Source organism: Solanum tuberosum, unplaced genomic scaffold (genome assembly GCF_000226075.1).
Source record: "Solanum tuberosum cultivar DM 1-3 516 R44 unplaced genomic scaffold, SolTub_3.0 scf00021, whole genome shotgun sequence".
Taxonomy (NCBI): domain Eukaryota; kingdom Viridiplantae; phylum Streptophyta; class Magnoliopsida; order Solanales; family Solanaceae; genus Solanum; species Solanum tuberosum.
The window spans coordinates 1,346,105-1,367,977 of NW_006238947.1; the positions used below are offsets into that span (position 1 = coordinate 1,346,105).

At 35.5% G+C, this 21,873-nt stretch overlaps 4 protein-coding genes across 4 annotated transcripts; 1 reads left to right on the forward strand and 3 right to left on the reverse strand.

Moving 5' to 3' along the window:
- Positions 1-3,916: 3,916 nt before the first annotated feature.
- Positions 3,917-6,516, reverse strand: LOC107059474 (pentatricopeptide repeat-containing protein At4g21065-like). Its single transcript, XM_015305993.1, has one exon. It carries the CDS (start codon positions 6,429-6,431, stop codon positions 4,563-4,565), a length of 1,869 nt encoding a protein of 622 aa, XP_015161479.1. The 5' UTR covers positions 6,432-6,516; the 3' UTR covers positions 3,917-4,562.
- Positions 6,517-7,008: 492 nt separating this feature from the next.
- On the reverse strand, positions 7,009-15,433 carry LOC102596275 (125 kDa kinesin-related protein). Its single transcript, XM_006341026.2, has 23 exons — positions 15,051-15,433; positions 14,800-14,929; positions 14,362-14,520; positions 13,923-14,272; positions 13,704-13,842; positions 13,353-13,450; positions 13,116-13,272; positions 12,328-12,397; positions 12,149-12,225; positions 11,751-11,804; positions 11,574-11,654; positions 11,386-11,497; positions 11,225-11,311; positions 10,973-11,148; positions 10,663-10,824; positions 10,440-10,547; positions 10,133-10,291; positions 9,977-10,060; positions 9,683-9,888; positions 9,378-9,479; positions 8,371-8,480; positions 7,815-7,966; positions 7,009-7,319 (listed from the first exon to the last, which is right to left on the reverse strand). Exons 1-23 carry the CDS (start codon positions 15,098-15,100, stop codon positions 7,119-7,121), a joined length of 3,024 nt encoding a protein of 1,007 aa, XP_006341088.1. The 5' UTR covers positions 15,101-15,433; the 3' UTR covers positions 7,009-7,118.
- Positions 15,434-18,073: 2,640 nt separating this feature from the next.
- LOC102596603 (cullin-1-like) lies at positions 18,074-20,306 on the forward strand. Its single transcript, XM_006341027.2, has one exon. The coding sequence runs from the start codon at positions 18,099-18,101 to the stop codon at positions 20,304-20,306; it is 2,208 nt and encodes a 735-aa protein (XP_006341089.1). The 5' UTR covers positions 18,074-18,098.
- Positions 20,307-20,724: 418 nt separating this feature from the next.
- On the reverse strand, positions 20,725-21,362 carry LOC102587770 (1-aminocyclopropane-1-carboxylate oxidase homolog 3-like). The gene is made up of 2 exons (XM_015306045.1): positions 21,060-21,362; positions 20,725-20,976 (listed from the first exon to the last, which is right to left on the reverse strand). Exons 1-2 carry the CDS (start codon positions 21,348-21,350, stop codon positions 20,725-20,727), a joined length of 543 nt encoding a protein of 180 aa, XP_015161531.1. The 5' UTR covers positions 21,351-21,362.
- Positions 21,363-21,873: the final 511 nt, after the last annotated feature.

The window sequence follows — 21,873 nt, forward strand, 5'->3', positions numbered from 1 at the left end:
ATATTTGAAGAAAAAAAACATTTAAAGTTGAAGTTGAAAAAAGATATTTGAAAGTTGAAATTGTATTTAGACATGCGCATTTCACGTGAAAAAAAAGAGTTGAAATCTTGTGAGTGGAAAAAATACACTTGAAAAACTCATCTTCAAAAACTAACCAAAAAATCATTCTTTTGAAAATATTATTTTTGAAGAAAAAGAACAAATACTTTCGCTAGAACGAGCCCTATAATTTTGAGCTTAGACAAGTGGAGCAACTTCAATTTCTTTAACCAAATTCAAGAGTCACATCAGTTGTGAGTAGGTAGTTTAGTCTATTTATATGATCTTGAACTACGCTAATCTTATAAGTTAGTGAGTTTTTATGATCGAGTTAGGCTTAAGGTTCGTTTTCTTATCAATAACAGACACCATATAACGACTTGTAGGATATCGATGAATCATGTATTTCTTTAGTGTGTGTATGTGTGTGAGCAAGTTGTTCTTTTGCCGTAGTTGGATTAGGCAATTTGTCTTTTAAATGAAAAGATGTTGCTCTTAATTCATGTAGTGGACACAAAAATTAATTGGTTACAATAAGAAGGCACTATGTAGTGAACTAATTATAAGTGTTAGCTTTTGCAGCTTTCACTTTATCTCCCATAAAGTAAAATATTCCTTAGCCTCTTGTACAATATATACATTTTTTTGAATGTATAGTTCAATGAATTGGAGAAATCCATGAGGATTTAAGCAACGACAGATCCATAATTTAGACATTGAGTTTTGAAACACCTCGGTTCATTGAATGTTCTACCTTAGAGGCTTAGACCATCGACATTATATGCTCTACTAAAATGGATTTCATGAAACAAAGTATAAGAATCATCTAAAGACTTATGTATACAAATTATAATATATGTGTAAAAGTTTGTTAGCAACAATTTGATCTTCAAATAGCCCATTAGTTGTTATTTGAGAATGAACTTGTTTTACTTGATGAAGATTTTTACACTATAGAATCTTGATGAGAAAATTGTGAAATAGGTGTTTAATTTGTTGCTCATGTACTCTTTAGGTGTTTTTCGTGTTTGTTAGTCCACTGATTTTTCGGAAATTAGTAGACTTGACTTCATTGGCCCCCAAACTTGTCCAGTCGGGCCCCTCACGTGCCTGTTGAACAATACTCATTGCATTTTCGTTAATGACAACTATTTTTTCTCCATTTCAGTGTCACAAAATACGAATTCACCACGTAGTTTTCTCAGACAAGAAGTGATTTTTTATCTCCTGGATTTTTTTTTTGTGAATTACAATTACCAACATGTGATGAAAGATAGTAGTAAGAGACGATATGCTAGTAGTAACGACTCATCACGATCCATTGGTTCATATAGATCCATGTCTTAGGATCCACTGTGTATCTAATAAATTAGAGTCAAAATGTCCACCACGAAACCAAGAGGGTACTAACTAACGTACAGTGGAGTCCTCTCCAAACTGGCTCACCAACTTCATGATCACTTACAATACACAGGATCTACGAAGGAAGGGGTTGGGTTAGGAGCGTTTTTCAGTACGATTCTTTTCATGTATATATTGCACCCGTGTTGGATCCTCCGAAAAATGAACTATCCAACACACACCTGGAGGCATTACAACATAGCATTTCACCTCATAAGACTGGAACAATACCAATCACCAGTGTCCAGTAATCTCTGCAAGAACAGATACCTTCTTTAAAATGGTGAAATCGATTTGCATCACGCGCAACGATCACCCTACTTGTAACCTGAGAAACAACCTTACAGAATGTGTGGCAGTCACCACATACTCTATGGTTCTTCATAATTCTAATAATGGATTGTTCAGGTGTGCTTATGAGGCCAAATGCAACAGCCAACTTTTCACTATGACAGAATAAGGTTTCCAAGCTTAAGTTCCTCATCAACATCATGCAACACAAAGTTTGTATCTGGAACATAACCAGAAATCTCTAGTTCCATAAGCAGATATTTTAACTTCTCGTAGATCTCTTTCGATAAACTATGCAAAAACTGCATGCTCCCGAACTCTCAATCTTGTGAACAATACCTGCAATAGCACAATGGACAGCTCCATTATTTATTGATGTCGCGGGATGGATACTGGCCTCCCATGAGAGGTAAGGTCAACAGCAAAGGATGTCACGGAAAGTGGTGGATGTAACTCAACTCTTGCAATGTTGTAACTCTACCCTGTCACGTATTATCAAATAAAATTTGATTTAAAAGCAATAATATTAGCTAAACATTACCATCAGATCAGAAGAAAATCATAATATCATGTGTTGCCCTCATAAGACTAGCATTTAAAATGTCATATCTTCCAACTGTTTCTTACCACAATTGCATACAAATCTCCTATTCTTACTCACAAACCACATATTTGAACTTTCCTTCTAATTGAATTATAGAATTAACTCATTAGAATTTTTTTGTGACATCCAATTAGTCCACCATTCGAACGTAGCATTGGTAAGCTTTCTAAGTACTCCATCTTGCAAAAGAATTCAATTATCTGCAAGGAACATAAACGCAATGACTACACAAAAAGGAGGAAGAAGAGAGCACAAGACAAAAAAATAGCTGGCCATGTCAAGAAAGGATGTCAAGGGGTCGCGGCTATGATCTCCTTAAAGCAAAATATTGAAGTCCTTTGCTGAAGCTCCTGCACAACAAATTATGATTATAGAAACAGGAAAAGAAAATTGAAACCATCGGAAGCCTTGAACCAACTACCACAGTTTCTGAGTATATTCAAATACTTCAACAGCAACTAATAGGAAAGTATAAGGCCAATTACCACCTGAAACTAAAAATTGAAAACATGAATTCAGCCACTTACAATAGCTTGAGCAACAAAAAGTAAATATAACAAAAACTAACAGAATTGAAAAAAACAGGAGTTAAAATTTGAGTAGCAGCAGTGCCCCTGTTAGGAATCTGCTTTTGAACTGCAGTAAATTTAATTTTACTGCCTATGTTTTAACTAAGACTTAGTCAATTAGTTGTTAGTCATGCTTTCCTATTTTTTAGGAGTTGTTAAGTGAACTGCTGATCGTGTGTTATTATTATTTTTTACTTTTCATTCTAGGCTCTTATATATCTAATATGAAGTATTAATAAAATTCTACTTCTTCTGCTTCCATTCTTTTTTCTCTCTCTCGTCTTTTTTGATTTTAGGCGCAGTCTTGATTTCCCTTTGTGTTATTTAGCTTAAACAGGTTTTTAAAACCTTCAGCCCCCAAGGCCTAGCTCGGAAGTTGGGCAAAAGGTGGAGGATTTGTGGCTTAGGTCGCAGATTCAAGCCCTACACCATGCAAAGCGAAGCCCGGTATTTAAGTGGAGAAGGGTAGAGGGGCGGGCCCATTATCCACCGAGTTCAGAAGGCTGTGATTGGTTCAAAGGGCGGGTCACAGGCGGATTTCTCGGTTATCAAAAATAAAATAAAATTGAGTAGCAGCAGAAATTTAGAGTTTGGTAAATTATTTCAAGAGAAATGAATAATAAAGAGCTGAACTTTCAGACTTAACTCAAGTATGGGTAAAGAAGTATTTCGTTGTCTGAACAGAAATATTATTGAGGTTTCATAGAGCACACCCCAACTAGTTTGTGATCGAGGCATAATTGTAACTTGTCTCAGAGTCCTGCAAGCTACTTATCAATACAATAACTAATTCAATGTAAAATTAAGAGTAGAATGCAGCATAAAGAGACGACAAAATGATACTAAGCATGATGGAACCATTTATTTGCTTGTCAAAGGGATCTATTTCAATGAACAATGCATTGATTACTTCCCGTGGTTCAGTTTTCCCAGACAAGAAGTATATTTTGCTCTTCTTTCCTCTTTGAATTACAATTACTAACATGTGATGAAAGATTCAAATACTAACATGTGATGAAAGATAGTGATGCAGGAAAACATCTCAATTTCTGATTAACTAAGAGACATGAAAGGTAATTGAAATTAAACATATGAAAAACTCCATATAGGAGGCACACCTTACATCTTTGCAAAATAAGAGACCATATGCTAGTAGTAACGACTCATCATGGTCCTTTGTTCATATAGATCCATGTCTTAGGTATATCAAAAAATATTCTTTTCGGTAAGCGTATATAATAAAATAGAGTGAATGTCCACCCCAAAACCCAGAGGATACTAAGTACTAACTAACAGTGGAGTCCTGTCCAAACTGCAGGATAGCGTTGTCCATCATACAGCTCACCAACTTCACTTGCCTCGACAAGAGGCTCGTTGCAGGCAGGCTCAGATCACTTACAATACACAGGATCTACGAAAGAAGGGGTTGGTTAGGGGTGTTTTCGATATGATTCTTTTCATGTATATTTTCGATGAGAAATGTTAGTCTGTTTAGTCCACTTTCTTCATCCCCGGCCCCTCTCATCCTATGTTGCTCGGAATCTCCAAAAAAAATATTGTTGCACCTGCGTTGGATCCTCTAAAAAAATGCACTATTCGACACACACCCGGTAGCATTACGGCATAACATTCACCTCATAAGGCTGGAACAAAGCCAATCACCAGTAATCTTTGCAAGAACAGGCACCTTCTTTGAAGTGGTGAAACCGATTTGCATCACGGACAATGATCACCCTACTTGTAACCTGAGAAACAAACTTACAGAATGTGTGGCAGTCACCACATACTCTAAGGTTCTTCATAATTCTAATAGTGGATTGTTCAGGTGTGCTTATGAGGCCAAATGCAATAGCCAACTTTTCACTATGAGAGAATAGGTTTCCAAGCTTAAGTTCCTCATCAACATCATGCAACACAAAGTTTGTATCCGGAATATAACCAGAAATCTCTAGTTCCTTGAGCAGATATTTTAACTTCTCATAGATCTCTTTCGATAGAGGATGGGTGTGGTCTCCAACGCTGAATCGGTGAATCTTGTTATCAACTTCAATCCATGTCCAACCGGGGACTTTCTTCAATTTTTGATGGCTCATTAATTCCCTAATCTTGGCCATGTCCTTCCATTTACCAGCTTTAGCATATATATTTGATAGCAAGACGTAGTGCCCTGCATTTTCGGGTTGCAATTCAATCAAGGATTTTGCTGCCATTTCGGCAAGCTCTACATGTCCATGAATTCTACATGCTCCAAGTAACGCCCCCCAAAGCCCTTCATCTTTTTCAACAGCCATATCCTCTATTAACTTTAATGAATCGTCAATTTTCCCAGCACGGCCCAAGAGGTCCACCATACAGGTAAAATGTTTGATATCAGGCTTCACTCCGTACTCTTTCTGCATAGAATTGAAAAGTTGTTTACCTTCTTCAACCAGCCCACTATGACTACACGCATACAAAAGAGAAACAAATGTGATCTTGTTAGGCAATATTCCCGTCCTTAACATCATAGGGAACATATCAACAGCTTTGTTTCCTTGGCCATGATAACCATAAGCTGCTATCATCGCACTCCAAGTTATAACATTCTTTTCTCTCAAACCATCAAACACTTCCCTTGCAACATCAACCGATCCACATTTAGCATACATGTCAACCATCGCTGTCCCCAAGATAACATCGAACGAAAACTTGTTCTTCACTATATATTCATGTACTAACTTAGCCTTATGCATTGCCCCTATCTTTGCACAAGCATTAACTACATTTACCACAGCGACTTTATCCGGGACAACTCCTTCCTCTCTCATTTGATCAAACAAAACTAAAGCCTCAGTCGGATCTCCACACTCCGTACATGCCCCAATCATAACGGTCCAAGTCACAACATCCCTCTTAGGCATTCCATCAAACAGTTGCTTTGCATCCCCAATAACCATACATTTTGAATACATATCAACAAGTGCTGCAACAACAAAGTCATCTAACAGCAACCCACATTTGTAAACAACACTATGAATCAATCTACCCATTTGCAGATCCATTGTATCTCTACAAACCCTTATCACAAAAGGCAAAGTATAAGTATCTGGTCTAACCCCAGATCTTAAATACTCCTTAAAAGTCCTAAAACAGTTCATAAAGTCTCCAGCTTTAGCATACCCACCAACCATAACACTCCAAGAAACAGCATTTTTCTCACTAAATCCACAAAACAAAGCATATGAATCATCTAAAGACTTATGCATACAATATATGTATAGAAGTTTATTAGCAACAATTTGATTTTCAAGAAACCCATTAGTTGTTATTTGAGCATGAACTTGTTTTACTTGATAAAGATTTTTACACTTTATAAGTTGAGAAAGATAGAATCTTGGATCAAAATAATGAGAAAATTGTGAAATTGTTGTTTGTTCAAGAACTACTTGATGATGATGAGTGGTGGCCTCAGCTATAGAGGGAGCTGAAGAATAACAAAGTGTTGCATATTTGGAAGACAAAATCTTTGGGGTTTTGGATTTGAACATTGGAAATTTGGCACCAATGGTTATTGTTTCTTGAAATTTAGTTCATATATGGAGTAGATGGACTATAATTAGCCTGAAAATAACCATTGCTTTTGAATTCAAGAAATTGGTTATATTTTGTGTGTTATATTTTGGGGTCATGAAACACAAATTCATGAATTTGATCATTTTTATGTAATGACCATGCTGAATTCCTGAATTTGATTGAGCTTCGACTAAAGTCGTTTTTGAGATCATGAAGTACGAATTAATGAATTTGATATTTTCCATGTGTATTAGTACATGTTGATTTTTCTAAATTTGATTGACAAACTTTAATTAGACTAAAATTTGGTTGATCCCATATAAACAGCCAATGAGCAGTACTAGTTGCTTTCGCCAGGACTAATGACTTAGGGGTGTACAAGTCAAACCGTAAAGTCAAACCAAATCAAACCGAAAAAAAATAAAAAATTTGTGGTTTGATTTGGTTGGTTTGGCGGTTGAATTATCAACTCTTCAAGGAATAACACCAAGAGTTACTCATTTACAGCCATTTTTCTAAATCCCAAGGTGGGATTTATATTTTAAGACTGAATCAAACAACCTACAATATATACTGCAGTTTGCAGTTTCACTCAGTATACAAGGAAAATACTGATACAGATTAAGTGATCATATGCAGGAGGGAATGATGAAACCAATCTGCTAATTGTTAATCAGTGAGAGAGGAGATCGTGGTATAAGTGATGGCTTTAAATCCTTTACTTGGAAGGACTCGAATGAATTGTTTTCTCGAAACTCCTCTAGTAGAGTCTCCATTGGCATGGCTCGCAACGACTCAATTGTTCCCTTGCTTGGTACATCTGGCTCAGACCTAATTGGTGTTGTTCCAGTTGGCTCATAATCCTGAACATCAGTCAGAAAAGTAATAAAAGTTCAGCACAAGTAACACAGTACAACGTCTTTTCTTAACTAGAAAATGCCAAGAGCTACGAATGGATTATTATAAAGCGGAAAATAATGTAGCAAGGAATGGTATGTAGGGCTCATCTACTTTTAAGGGCATTTTTCTCTTTATATACTTTATCTCCATATTGCTAATACATGTAATTCTTATTCCACATTTCTATCCTACATAAAACAACACATGAATTCCCCCATAGCTTAGTGTTTCTATTATCTAATAACGTCAACCAAGCAGGTATTAGGTATGTAGGGATTTATTTTTCTTATTCGGCCAACAGAATTGCACTAGTTATGAGGAAAATGGACTATGACAGCATTGTCTCATCTTCTAGCCAACAGCAAAAATGTCATAACAAAGTGAAATTCTGAGAAGCTAAATATGTCCAGGGTAGATCCTGAACATTTTAAGTGTAGTAAGATTCTTGATCAACATACCATAAACTTCTGCTGAAATGTTTCAAGGGCCTTCTGTTCAATGGAGGTAGACTGTGTGCAATGATCTTTCTTAAGTTCATCAAGGGTCTCCGAGTGTGCACTGGCAGTATCCAAAATGCCAGATATAGATCCTCTCTCTTCCCCTGATAAGCCTGGATAAGAATGAAACCAGAGGAAACATTACGAAACAGCATTCAATAGTCATCACCAAATCACGCCAACCATAAAAAAACACCATTGTATAAGCTACTTTTTTAGAAAAATTACTACAAAAATTGAAACAACATATTGGCAGCAGCACCCGAACCAAAATATGAACTAATCATGACAGACGAAACTAGATAATCTACTATGAAATGTACTACGTCATTTTACCATGTTAGAATTTTTGCTTGTATGAGCACAATTTACTTCCAAAATGTCTAACTTATTGCCTATCTATAGAAGATTTTCTTAGTATTGAATTGCATGCCTACCTTTTGTTCTGTTAAAAAAAAAAAACTCAAAAGCGACAACCCAAAATCAGAACATACTAGACAAATTTTTAAAAACTTACCGTCAATAGATTTAATGATATCTTCACTATTCCTTTTCACAGCTTCTTCAGCAGCTTCCCTTGTGGAATCAAATTCAATTACATGTTGCTCATTGCTATCGCATATGTTCCTGTAACAGGGAAAAGAAAAAAAAAAGGATGTCATAATAATGTTGTATGCAGTGCTCAAGTTTCTCTTCAAGAAAAAGTAATAAGCTCATATTTGCTTTTCAAATACCGAACAACATAGTCAATATCTATTATATTTCTGCAGGTTCATGTCCTGTTGTTTGTTATAAACCTTCCGAGATCCATTATTGCTGACAATGCAAGTTTAACCACTCACAAATTCCCTAAGCGCTTCTAGATATAGGCAATTATCTAATATTCTCCCAACAAATTTCAACTACTTGATGATTTCTCTTTCACCAGTACAAAATAATACATACATCCATAAAAACACTCTCAATTCCCAACTCCAATGAAGTTGTCTCAGTAAATAGGAAACAAGAGTATTATAAGTTAATTTGAACACTTGGAAATATTTTCAACCAATAAAATGAAAAATTATGTTGCAAACCCTACCACTGGTTCTGGAACAAAGGAAGCAGATATTGAGTGAATAGGCACAAATGAACAAAAGATGAAAAAACATCACATTTCCCAAAATAGTTTCTTTAACTAACAGTGTTAATAGGCAAAAAAAGGAACTGAAAATTGAACAAAAACTTGGAAACCTCCCCAATCCCCCATCAACAATTTAATTAGATGGTGGTAGGAATATTACACCTGTTGTTTATTTCTATTTATCTGTTTGCAAAGGAAGGCGGTCTTCTTGTCATAAATAAACGAAATAAAATGTTTAGTATGGCTTTAGATAATTTACTTTTCAGACTAAGGAGATGAATTCTTATACATTTACAAAACATAAGGTAATATACATCTTTCATTTATTAGAAGTAACCAATGTTGTTACTTATCTGCTCTCTTCAGGCAGAATAAAATACCAAGTAACATTGAAAGTTTACCTGACAACTGAATGCATTGTTGAAACATGTTGATTGCCCATGTCTTTTGCCAATTCATGAGTACTTTGCAACCGTTTCACAGTGGTTTCAGTTGTGCTTACACTGGATAGAAAAGCCACACACAATTGCTTACGGAAAAAGTAGAAGCAAAAATATTTAAAATGAAATAGAGTAAAGGAGAAACAACTATTCATTGAAAAAGGCCAACAAATTCAGATCAGAGTTGAGTTAACCAAATAACAACTACTGAAACTTAGCAGAATTTTAAAAAATCACATATATAAGGTGCAAATTCAGATACTTACCACTTCTGCATGAGTAACTCCATTCGGCAATGTTTAGCAGCTGAGAAATCAGCATTTTCTTTGGTCTCACCTTCTGCTTGCGTATAAAAGTCCTGCCATTTTCTTTTTGTATCTGTTGTAATACCTTCCATAGAGGATACATGCCCATCCAAGAATGTCTTATTTCCAGAAACAGTTTCTCTAAGATCACCAAGCCTTGCACCAACCTGTCAGGTAGACTTTGAGAAAGGGAACAGAAGGAAAGATCATATGTATATTACATAAGATTGGAGATCTTAGAGTATAAAAACAAACCAGTTCTTTTTGGCGACGCATGTGATTGGAGACCAAGGAAGTCACCTCAGCAATAAGCTTTTCTGCATCTGATCTTGATTGCTCCTAAAGTAGACAAACACAGACATCAAAATTAGAGAAACAACAACATTGTTGTATCAGGTCTTAAAGGCATACCTCATATGCCTTCTCAAATTCAGCAATAGACTTCGTTTGAATCTCATCAGCTGTTGTTGAATGTCTTTCAAGTCTTTTTGATTCTTCTAAAAGTTTGTCAAAAAATCCTTGTATGATCTCAGAGATATTTGTCAAATGCTCTGTACTGTCATTAAATCTCTACATAATTGGAAAAAAAACAATGATGAACATGAAAAGAATGAACAATGCAGAACTATATCCTCAAATGAACTTTAACAACCAAATCTCTGGATGTAAGAAGTGTTGATTATCAATCAAATTTTACAAGTAAAGTTCATAAGGAAACCTGACGAAGCTCTCTAGCAAAATGTGCCATTTCTCCTTGGTGGGTTGACAGAGTGCTCTGAAGTTCATCAAAAATTAAATTTGCTTCAACAGACTCTGCATCTAAAAACTGCAACGAGGAGAGGAATAAAGAAAAGGTATTCAAACCACAAATACATCTATTATTTTACACGGACAGAAATCCAAATACATCAGAAGCTGAAAGCAAAACTTTCATGTCATACTTCTTTAGTGGAAATTGAATTAGAAGAAGCCAAAGATGAAATTTCCTCCAGAGCAGCATTAGCAGTGGCTTTATGCAGCTTCACTACATTTTGCATAGCCTCAAAGTGAGATATGTACAAGGCCTTTGAAGAATGAATTTTATTCGTCAAGTCTAAGGCAGCCTACAAGAAAAGTTATGACATTGAAGGTTTAAAACAACTAGAGAGAACCAAAGAAAAGCACAGAAATCACTAGCAGAACAAGCCAAACAAATAGAAGGGGAAAGCAGAAAATGAAATAGGAGAAGAGCCACTGGAATCCAGTAATCACCTTCTCATGTGATTCAAGAAAATTATGACAGATTTTCTCGACATGGTGGAGGTGTTCATTTTGTCGAGACACTGATGTTGCCACAGTGGTGGAAAGACTACCAAGTTGCTTTGCAAGCTCAGTTTGAAAGTTGTCTACCACTGACCGATTATCAGTGCTCAGTTTATCCTCTCTAGCTGGAAAAAATAAAACAGATAGGATGAAGTGAATAATCCTGACAAATCATGCAGCAGAAGCGATTAAATTACTTACCAATTTTTTGAAACAAGGAAGCATTCTCTTGAATTGATTTCTCTAAGTCAGCCCGTAAAACACATGCTTGGTGAGCCAGGGCATTTTCTGAAAATATCAGCTTTCAAAGTTAATACTGAATGGGAAAGCACACTTCAAAATGAATGGTCAGATAGCTATACCAGCTTTTTTTTGTTCAGAGATGATAAAATCCCGCTCCTTGAGAGTGTATAGATTTTGTCTCAACTGTTCCTCAGTGTAGGCTAGCAATTTGCTTGTTTGGTTCAATTGTTTCTGCAAGAACCCTCAACCATAAGAACTTCCTAAAAGGTTGCAAAACACGACGAAGGAATAAAAGGCAGCTAATCACCTGTGTTGCATCAAGTTTACAAGTCAAATCTGAGCACTGTTGAACCTGACAATCATGTCTACTTTGTAACTCCTCGAGTTGCTGATTTATCACAGACCAAAACAAAAGTTACTTATCACATAAGAAGTGGAATATAAAAGAACTATTCAACAACGAGGGTTTCAGTCAAGTACAGACCTTCTGTTGGTTTTCTATGCTTACTCCCATTTGTTCAATTTGATCTGCCATTGCCTAAAAATAGAAACGGTAAAAGATTCTATATCAGAAAACTCTTGCAATAAACAAACTGAATAAATCCTAATAAACCAACAACAATATATCCAGTTAAATCCAGTGGTGTCTAGGGAGGAGAGTACATAGACCTTACTCCTACCTCTTGGAGGTAGAGAGATTGTTTCCGAATAAATTTGTAAAGTAAAATATAGAAATAAAGGGAACAGGGCTATATAAGCAGATGAACCCTTGAATCTCATCAAGATAAGATTTGACGATATACTAGACAAACTAAATATTTTACTACTCATTCCTTCAAAAGTCAAGGGGAATAGAAAAAAGGACAATGCAAAAGCACCTACTTTTCTCTCGCTCTCCTCCTGATAATATCGTTCTTTTGGTATATAAACACCATTCTTCTCACGAGCAGCATATACCTCTGGAAGAAAGCAGTTGGAACAAAGGGGAATCAGTAAAATGTTGCTCTGAACTTGTGGAAAGAAGCCTTTAAAATATCTCAGTCTAATTATAAAGCAATGACCTCCTTTAAGCCGCTCAATTTCTCCATACAAATCCTTGATGAGGGTTGATTTCATCATTTTTTGATTCACCTACAGATTAACATCAAAAGGAATAAGATGTTGAAGCAAAGAAGAACTAAAACAATTATTACAGTTCAATTTATTATAATCTTATGAAGTTATCTGGAAAACAGAGTGTATTAGATAATGCATCAAGTATTGCACACACAACAAATGTCGATAAATTAAGTCTAACGAATAGAATTCAACTAAGAAGCCAAAGTGACTAGATTCACAGCCAGTAACAAATTTGCTTTTTAAAATGTCAGCTAAGTTATTCATATTCCCCAATGGCTCTTAGCTCTTTCTGGCAGATATAAACACTTCCTGACAAACAACCTTAACAAAAATCTTCTTGCAGTTATAGCAGTAAATCTGGAACATTTTGTTGTTGGTAGAGCAGCATACCAAATAACTTGATTAACCAAACTCAATGCCACTCCACTCCAAAAGGAATATAATCTAACCACCGCTGGTGTATGGTACTTCAAAACTTATACAAGCTTCAGTACTTGCTCCAGACAGCAATACGAGGGATGCTCACATGTCGCAGTATAAAACACTACAAAGATCATAGAATGCTATGGCAAAGATCATAGATTGCATACACACAGAAGATGGAAAGCTTTTGTTATTTGAATACAAAGTGAAGTGAACATTAGACAAAGATTTTCTATATTGAAAGAGTGAGAGAGCAGCATAAGGTGATTCTGACGTGGAAATCATTTTTGCTTTTTTCCAAATTTACCTCAGGCTTATTCCTTATGTTTTTTGCTCTGTGGGCATAGTCTAGTGTGCTCAGAGTCTCCTCAAGACAGTGCACAGCAGGTGACACTGTGGCAATGATACATGTTTTGGTTCTTCCTCCCAATGAATCACGCAGCAAACGTGTAAGTTTGCTATCCCTGGATTAGCATCATAAAAAATGGCATAATAAGTATACAGATCCAAAAATGGATAAAGAACCACCAAAAACCATAGATACCTGTAAGGAATATGCCCAAGATGCTCAACAAGGGCATTAATCACTCGTCCAAGTGTGAGTAAACTTTTGTTTATTTCTCCAGCTTCCCTTGCACGACCCTAGGAATTAAAATTGTGAAATATTTAAAAGAACAGAATGATTTCCTATTTCACTATAAGCAATACAACAGAAAGATAGAACGTGAGGTATGAAAAGTACAACTAACTCTAAATGAGACAACAAAAGGACGAAAAAACTAAGAGTGAGGTGCCTTACGAAAGAAGAAAAATAAATCAATTGTATATGTTTGATTAAATGAGATCAAGAAATCAATTTCTAATGAGTTGATAGATGGATGAGTAAATGTGTTACCTCCCTAGCCCCAGAGCGAGAAATATTCTCTGAACCAGCCAAATCAACTAAATTCAACTTGCCACATTTTATTAGTTCTTCGCCTTCAGGGGTTGCTTCCTTGATGTGTATTGTGATGGAAAAAAGAGAATGTGACCGACTGAAACAAAACTATTACTTCTGTCATCTTGTACGCAAATGATAATATAATGACTATCAATATGAGCAAAAAAAGTATACCTTGATTGCTTATTGAGCAAGGTTTCTGCAGTCCGGCGTTTTGATGAACCCCTTTCAATTAAGGTGAATATCTCACTGGCACTTGTCACAATTTCTTCTTCAAGCCCTCTAACTAGAACTCCACCTTTCCCATCTTCCATGAGTGGCAATTGTTTCTTCTGTCTGTCTTCTAAAGCAACTTTAGACAAATCCTCAGGGGCTAACAAGTCAGTGATTTCTTCATTATACAACTCTAAGAATGTAACTTTCACACTGTATTCTGCATTTTGACTCTCTAATGTATCAAAAATTTGCTTGACAGCTCTAGGTATAACACCTGCTCCTAGTGGAAGCTCTCCGTTAGGCCCACTCTGCAATGTCATACAATCAAAAATAAGAAAAAAATGTACCTAAGCAAGCTTTTAAAGTGAACAGAAGCTCAAAGCCTGCTATTCAGTACCTTGGACCTCTTGCATTCACCTTCCATAGTGTAAGTTTTGCCGGTACCAGTTTGCCCATAAGCAAAAATTGTACAGTTAAATCCCTCTAAAACTTCATTGACAATGGGGATAATTGCTTGATCATAGAGGTCCCTTTGTTGTGCAGAGGGGCCAAAAACCTGTACTTTAACAATAGAGCAAGCATAACAATATCTAAGTAACACTTTCTGAATTACATAAAAGTATCACATTTACACATTTTAGCACTGTGAATGACATCACATTTCATAACAATATCAAATTAATTCCATACCCAACTATGAGCTCCAAACTAAACTAAAATGCTTAGTCACATCAGCAACCACACTAATGTTCAATTTCTAAAAAATCCAGTTCTAGTCCATGTACTTAACCAACTCAACAAAAACATTATAATAATCAAACAATCGAAACATTACCTTATCGAAAGTAAAAATCCTATCTATGTGTTTTCCAGCAATGTTCTGTGAAACAGCAACCTCTCTCTGAAACTCATTGCAAGTCACCACTTGCGGAGCATTACTCCGCAACTCATCATTACTAAACGGCCTGAAAATCAACCCAAAACACATCAAAACATCAAGAAAATCGAAGACCCAATTTCCAAACACCGTAAATTAAAAAACCCTAATCACAAAATCACAAATTTTTAATTTTTTTCACAGGTTACCTGCAACGAAGCAAAACCTGAACATTTACACCTTTCTCCTTATTCGACATCTTCAATCGTTGAAAACAGGGTGAATCTATGCTTCTATTAGGTGTACTTGACTGAGCCACTGTGTATTTAGGTGTTTCTGAGCGTTTAAGAGAAAAATGACGAACCGAACTTATTCTTCTCTGTTTGTAATGATATTTGTGCGAGCTACTGTGTGTTTTAGGTGTTTGTGTGTGTTTTTTTGTGAGTTTTCAGTGACTGGTAGAGAGAGAAAGAGTGTAGCCGTTTGGGTTTTGGAAAGATCTGAAAATGGAAGCGGGAGGAAGAAGAAGAATTTTGAAATTTGAGAGAGGCGCGTGTGGGGATTGATCTGGCCGTTGGTTTGCAGGGGATTTGATCGGACGGTGAAAGATGAACTATGATTGTCTGAATTTCATATTTGTGGCTAATTTTTCAAATTTTCAAGCTCTTAATGGGCTTTTGTGGGGCATGAGTTTATATTGGGATTGTTTGATATGCGGAAGGGCTAAATTATTCTGGAATTATAGTTTTTAGATTATTTTATTCCGTCTTTAGTATGGAATAAAATAAGAGCAAACACACTGGTTTAGAGTTTAATTACGTGTCTTTACTTTGGTTTTTGAAATCACCTTGCGTACCACATTTACTTCACTAGATACATGTATTTGGCGCACTCAGATATATGTATCTCTGATATATGCAGGTCAAATTAGATGTAATTTATTGCAGATACACTATAATCAAGTGTGATTCACGTGTATCTAGGATACACTAACTCTCTTGCTCGCATCAAAATGTATTTGGTATCAAAGATAGATGTATATAGTATATTTGATACATGTATCTGACTTGAAATCTTTTGTATTTCATTATGTGTATGGTACCAAAGATAAATGTATCTAGTATCTTTGATACATGTCTTGAAATCTGAAGAAATTGTGTATTTATCTTATTTTGAAATTTAATACGAATTTATTAATTAGTGAGACAATGTGTAATTATTTCAAACTATATAATAGATCAGTATTATAAGAATATTTATGTAATTAGATAGTATTTCATTCAAATAATCCCAAATTGACGAAATAAGATGAGATATGTCATAATTAAGCCTATGATATTAATTGTACTGCATTTGAATTTTTGAACTCGTATATTTATGATCGTGTTGATTAAGCCTATGATTAAAAGGCGTTTTCACATCTATAAAATATAGTCTTGTATTTAATATATACCTTTTGAATATTGTCTTCTTATTCCAAGTGAACAACTAGTTTATTGTAACACATTTATATAGGCACTATTTAGGCAATGTAATTTCTAACTTATAAAGAAATAATTTTGAAATGTGTTTGTTCACTTCTAGCAAATATCTACAATCTTTCAAAATAGCCATTACAGGTTGATATTGTATGTCTTCGTCTTTAACCGAGAAAAGGGTCAAAATTATCTTCGAACTATTCGAAATAGCTCATTTATATCTTTTAATTATGTTTGGGATCAAAACTATTGTTGCCGTTTATGTTTTAGACTACAAATACCCTTAAAACGTTATATTTGCCATTATAGCTGACATGGCAGTCCACCCAAGCAGCAGTGGTGAAGCCACCTTACGGTTTGGGGGTTCATCCGAACCCCTTCGACGGAAAATTATATTATTTATATATGGTTAAAATAATTTTTTAGGTATATATAGTATATGTCGAACCCCCTTCGGCTACTTCATGTGTCTATTTTTTTAGATTTTGAACTCCGTTAATGAAAATTCTGACTCCGCCACTGCCAGGCAGTCCAACATGGCAAAAATACCTTCCTCTCAATAATGTTGTTCTTCCTTGTTCATCCCTATCACAAAAATAAAATCAAATATAATTCTTCCATTGTTCTTGTTTGAGTTGTTGTTCGGACTTTGGAGGTCCAATTTCAAAGTGTGCTGACGTTTGTTTGAGATTGTAATTACGTGCTGAAGGATCGAGTTCATTATTTAAGTTTTGGGGTCATAGATTCCCAAAATCGATTTTTAAAATTTCAAGCTTTTAAGAACTGACAAGATAAATTTATATCCTTAATTCAAAATGTAATTTTAAAATATCTCATCTTATCTCGTATACTAAATATAGAGTATAAGAAAGAAGAAAGGTGGACAAATGAAAGAAAATGTAAAGAGTAAAGATATGGTTGTCTTGAATTACTATACTAATTAACTAGTGGATTTTTTTATTTATTTAACTATTTTTTCTTTTTGAAACTAAATTAATTTCAGCTTCTTGTGTAGCAAACAATAAGATATCCCAGCGATATTAAGGAGCAAGCTACTTATAAGATGTTTAATATTTTTCTTCTTGTAGGAAGAAATACTTAATTTTTAGTAAACTCAGTTCTTAGTCTTATCTTAATTAATATCTATTTTACTCACCTTTCGTATTTTCTTAATTCATCACCTTTTAAATAATAAAAAAAAAAAATAGAGGAGAAATTTGTGTTCTTTTTCTATTTATGATTCTCTCGATAACTATGATGCTTAAGTTTATATACATTTCAACTAATTTCACTAGATATTCGAGATTTAATGACTAATTTAGTAAATTTTAATTTATGTGGTATCTTATACTAACATCAATAGCATGTAACTCTATCAACATGTTATGATAGATGAAAAATATCAAATATAACACGTAACTTTGTCCATTAATATTTGTAGAGATGAAAAAATATCATCAAGTTTACGGTTCTAGATGCAGTTGGAATAGGAATTCTAATTTGTTTAAAATTTGTTATTTTTGATATTTATTTAATTATGTCTATTTAGAATTTGCTTGTCCTAGTTCATATAAGAATAGATTTCCTAATCGTAATTTAATTTGGTTTCTTACTATTATAAATAGGGGTATTGCTGAATGTTTTCAATATACAAAATAGAGAGAAGTTGAAGTCTGATTCAACAACTTTTGAGTTTATAAATAAAACTCCGGCGATTGTGATTCAACTCTCCGGTGATCGATTCTTTTCTCCGGTGGACTTAAAATACGTGGTTCTAAGATGGCGATGAGTGAGGTGAAGATTATTGAGTTTGAGGAAGGATGGGAATTTTTGCAGATGGGAATTACTAAATTGAAGAAAATTTTAGAAGGAGAAGAACTTTTTTTCAGCTCTCAAGAGTATATGATGCTCTATACAACTATATTTAACATGTGCACACAGAATAAGCGGCGGAATGATTACTCACAACACTTGTATGATAAGTACAGGCAAACAATTGTAGACTATATCAATTATACAGTTCTGCCCTCTTTACGAGAGAAGCACGATGAGTTCATATTGAGGGAGATTGTGAAAAGATGGGCGAATCACAAAATTATGATTAGGTGGCTCTCACGCTTCTTCCATTATCTGGAACGATATTTTATTGCCCGATGGTCTCTACCTGGACTTGACGAAGTTGGTCTGATGTTCTTTCGTGATCTGGTTTATGAGAAGTTGAAGGGTAAAGCTAGAGATGCAGTTATTGTGTTGATTGAACAAGAACGCGAGGGTGAGCAGATTGACAGAGGTTTATTGAAGAATGTGTTTGATATATTCGTTGGAATTGGAATGGGGAATATGGAGTATTATGAGAATGACTTTGAAGATGCAATACTTAAACATACTGCAGCTTATTATTCTCGAAAAGCTTCAAGTTGGATTGTGGAAGATTCGTGTCCAGATTATATGTTGAAGGCAGAGGAGTGCTTGAAGAAAGAGAAAGATAGTGTGTCTCATTATCTCCATGTTGTTAGTGAGACGAAACTTTTAGAGAAAGTGCAAAACGAATTGTTGGTTGTATATACGAATGAGTTACTTGAGAAGGAGCATTCTGGATGTCGAGTATTGCTTAGAGATGACAAGGTAGAGGATTTATCTCGAATGTATAGGCTATTCCACAGAATCGACAAGGTATTGGAACCTGTTTCAAATATGTTTAAGCAGCACGTCGTTGCTGAAGGCATGGTTTTGGTGCAACAGGCTGAAGATACGACAAATAGCAAGTCTGAAACTCCATTCTTTGTTAGAAAGTTGATTGAGCTTTACGATAAGTATATGGCTTATGTAACATACTGTTTTGCTAATAACTCTCTGTTTCATAAGGCTTTCAAGGAGGCATTTGAGGTGTTTTGTAACAAGATTGTATCTGGTTGTTCAAGTGCAGAGCTCCTTGCTTCTTATTGTGATAATATTCTTAAGAAAGGCGGAAGTGAAAAACTCAGTGATGATGCTATTGATGAGACGTTGGATAAGGTAGTAAAGCTTCTCGCATACATTAATGACAAAGACCTTTTCGTGGAGTTCTGCAGGAAGAAGCTTTCTCGTCGATTGCTCTTTGATAAAAGTGCGAATGATGAACACGAAAGGCTTATCTTAACAAAGCTAAAGCAACAGTGTGGTGGACATTTTACATCAAAGATGGTGGGAATGCTAACAGACTTGACTTTGGCTAAGGAAAATCAGAACAATTTTCAAGAATATCTCAGCAACAACCCGAGTACGAGTCCTGGAATTGATTTAACTGTCACAGTTCTTACAAGTGGATTCTGGCCTAGTTATAAATCTTGTGATATGAGTCTCCCTGTGGAAATGGCTATGTGTGTACAAGTCTTCAACGAATTCTATCAGACAAAAAAGAAACACAGGAAATTGACATGGATTTATTCATTGGGTACGTGTAACGTCAATGGGAAGTTTGATTCAAAAACCATTGAATTGATTCTGGGAACTTATCAGGCTGCTGTTCTGTTATTGTTTAATTCGTCAGATAGATTGAGTTACTCAGAAATCAAAAGTGCGTTAAATTTGGCTGATGATGACTTGATCAGATTGCTTCAATCCCTTTCATGTGCCAAGTATAAAATTCTGATTAAGGAGCCTAGCAATACAGATGTTTCGTCATCTGATCATTTTGAATTCAACTCTAAGTTCACTGACAGGATGAGACGGATTAGGGTCCCATTACCTCCTGTGGATGAAAGGAAAAAGGTGATCGAGGATGTAGGCAAAGATAGACGTTATGCAATTGATGCTTGTATTGTGCGTATTATGAAGAGTCGGAAAGTTCTTCCTCATCAACAACTAGTAGCGGAGTGTGTTGAGCATTTGAGCTCAATGTTTAAGCCTGACTTGAAGGCAATCAAAAAGCAAATGGAAGATCTCATCACTAGAGATTACTTGGAAAGAGACCAAGAGAACCCAAATTTGTTCAAGTATTTAGCCTAAACCAGTAATCTAGTTATTTAGGATTTGTTATTTTTGATATTTATTTAATTATGTCTAGTTAGGATTTGTTTGTCGTATTTCATATGTGAATAAAATTTTTTTGTCTTAGTTTAATTTGTTTCTTACTATTATAAGTAGTTTTAGGTGATTCTGCTCCTTTCTTCATACTGTTATCAACTTGTATGAATTGTACATCTTATTGAGTTTCTCTAATTCGATCAAATAATTCAAGTGCTTCTAAGCATAATCATGAAAATTACTTGTAGAATTTATTGATGGGTACATAATGAACATACATAATTTGACATAAATAGTTGTACAAACAACCTTATTTGATTCAATATCTCTCATTTCCACAACTATTCCAACACATACCTTACCTGTTACATTCGCGATGATAATTGCTAAACAATTTAGTCTAAAGTCTAAAATGCAACAGAGCTGAAGTGCCATCCAGCCCTTTGTTATTGAGATAAGTTGTGAACTCCTTAATCATTGTTTCCCTGTACTTCGGAGGATTCTGTTCCGATATCAGCTCCTTTATAGGTCCATACAGCTTTTGTGTTGGTAGTAAACCTGTCGTGAAGAAGCACGCCATTGATACCCTTGTACCAACTTTATTTGCCAGTACTCTGTGATCAACACTTTTGAACTTGTCATTCGTTATAAGCTGAAAATTATGTGTCAAAAATATCATAAGTTATAAGATAATTATGTTTCTGATACAGATATGATAAATGTGACACTATTTGCCTGTAGAAGATCTCCTATATTGACCACGAGTGCTCCGGGAGTAGGGGGAACATCTACCCAATGGTTCTGATGTAGGACTTGGAGACCGCCTATGTTGTCTTGGAGAAGCACGGTGAGGAAGTCGTTGTCAGCATGTTTACTGGTGCCTAGAGTAAGTTCAGGTTGTGGACATGCTGGATAATATTGGCCTATAGCTAGAAGCCCCTCTGCACAACCCATATCCTTGAGGTGGTTTGGTTCAAGGCCAATAGCCTCGAACACTAGTTCAAATAGAGTGTCACCTACTGTCATCACTTGATTCGTGTACTCAAGGAGAATTTCCCTATCACAAATGCTGTAATGACCCTCTTGGTCATTTTTGTGTCTTGCCTTCTGTGTGTCGTTTAGAGCGTTCCTGTAGCGACCCCAAGTCATTTATGACTTGCTGGGACTGACAGTTCGGTCACCTGGTCGTTCGTTTGGTCTTGGTGTGAGTTTTTGTGTTTTGGAGCTTATGAACCTTGAATGATCATTTTCGATCAAAAGTTCAAGAAGATGACATCGGAATCCAATTCTGACGATTTCATCAGCTCCGGAAGGGTCATTTTAAGCTAGTAGCACGGTCGACATGACTCCCGAGGTTTTCAGTGTGAGTCGGTGTGATTAGGCGTTTTAGCTTTTGAATTTTGGCCTAAGTTTGACTTTGGTCAATATTCTGAGTAAACGCGCTCAGATGAGAATTCCGTCAGTGTGGTTAGCTTCAGAATGTCGAGTTTGGTCTAGATTGACCCTTCTTTTGTGTCCCGAGGTTTTCGATATCTTTCCGAGCCCTTTT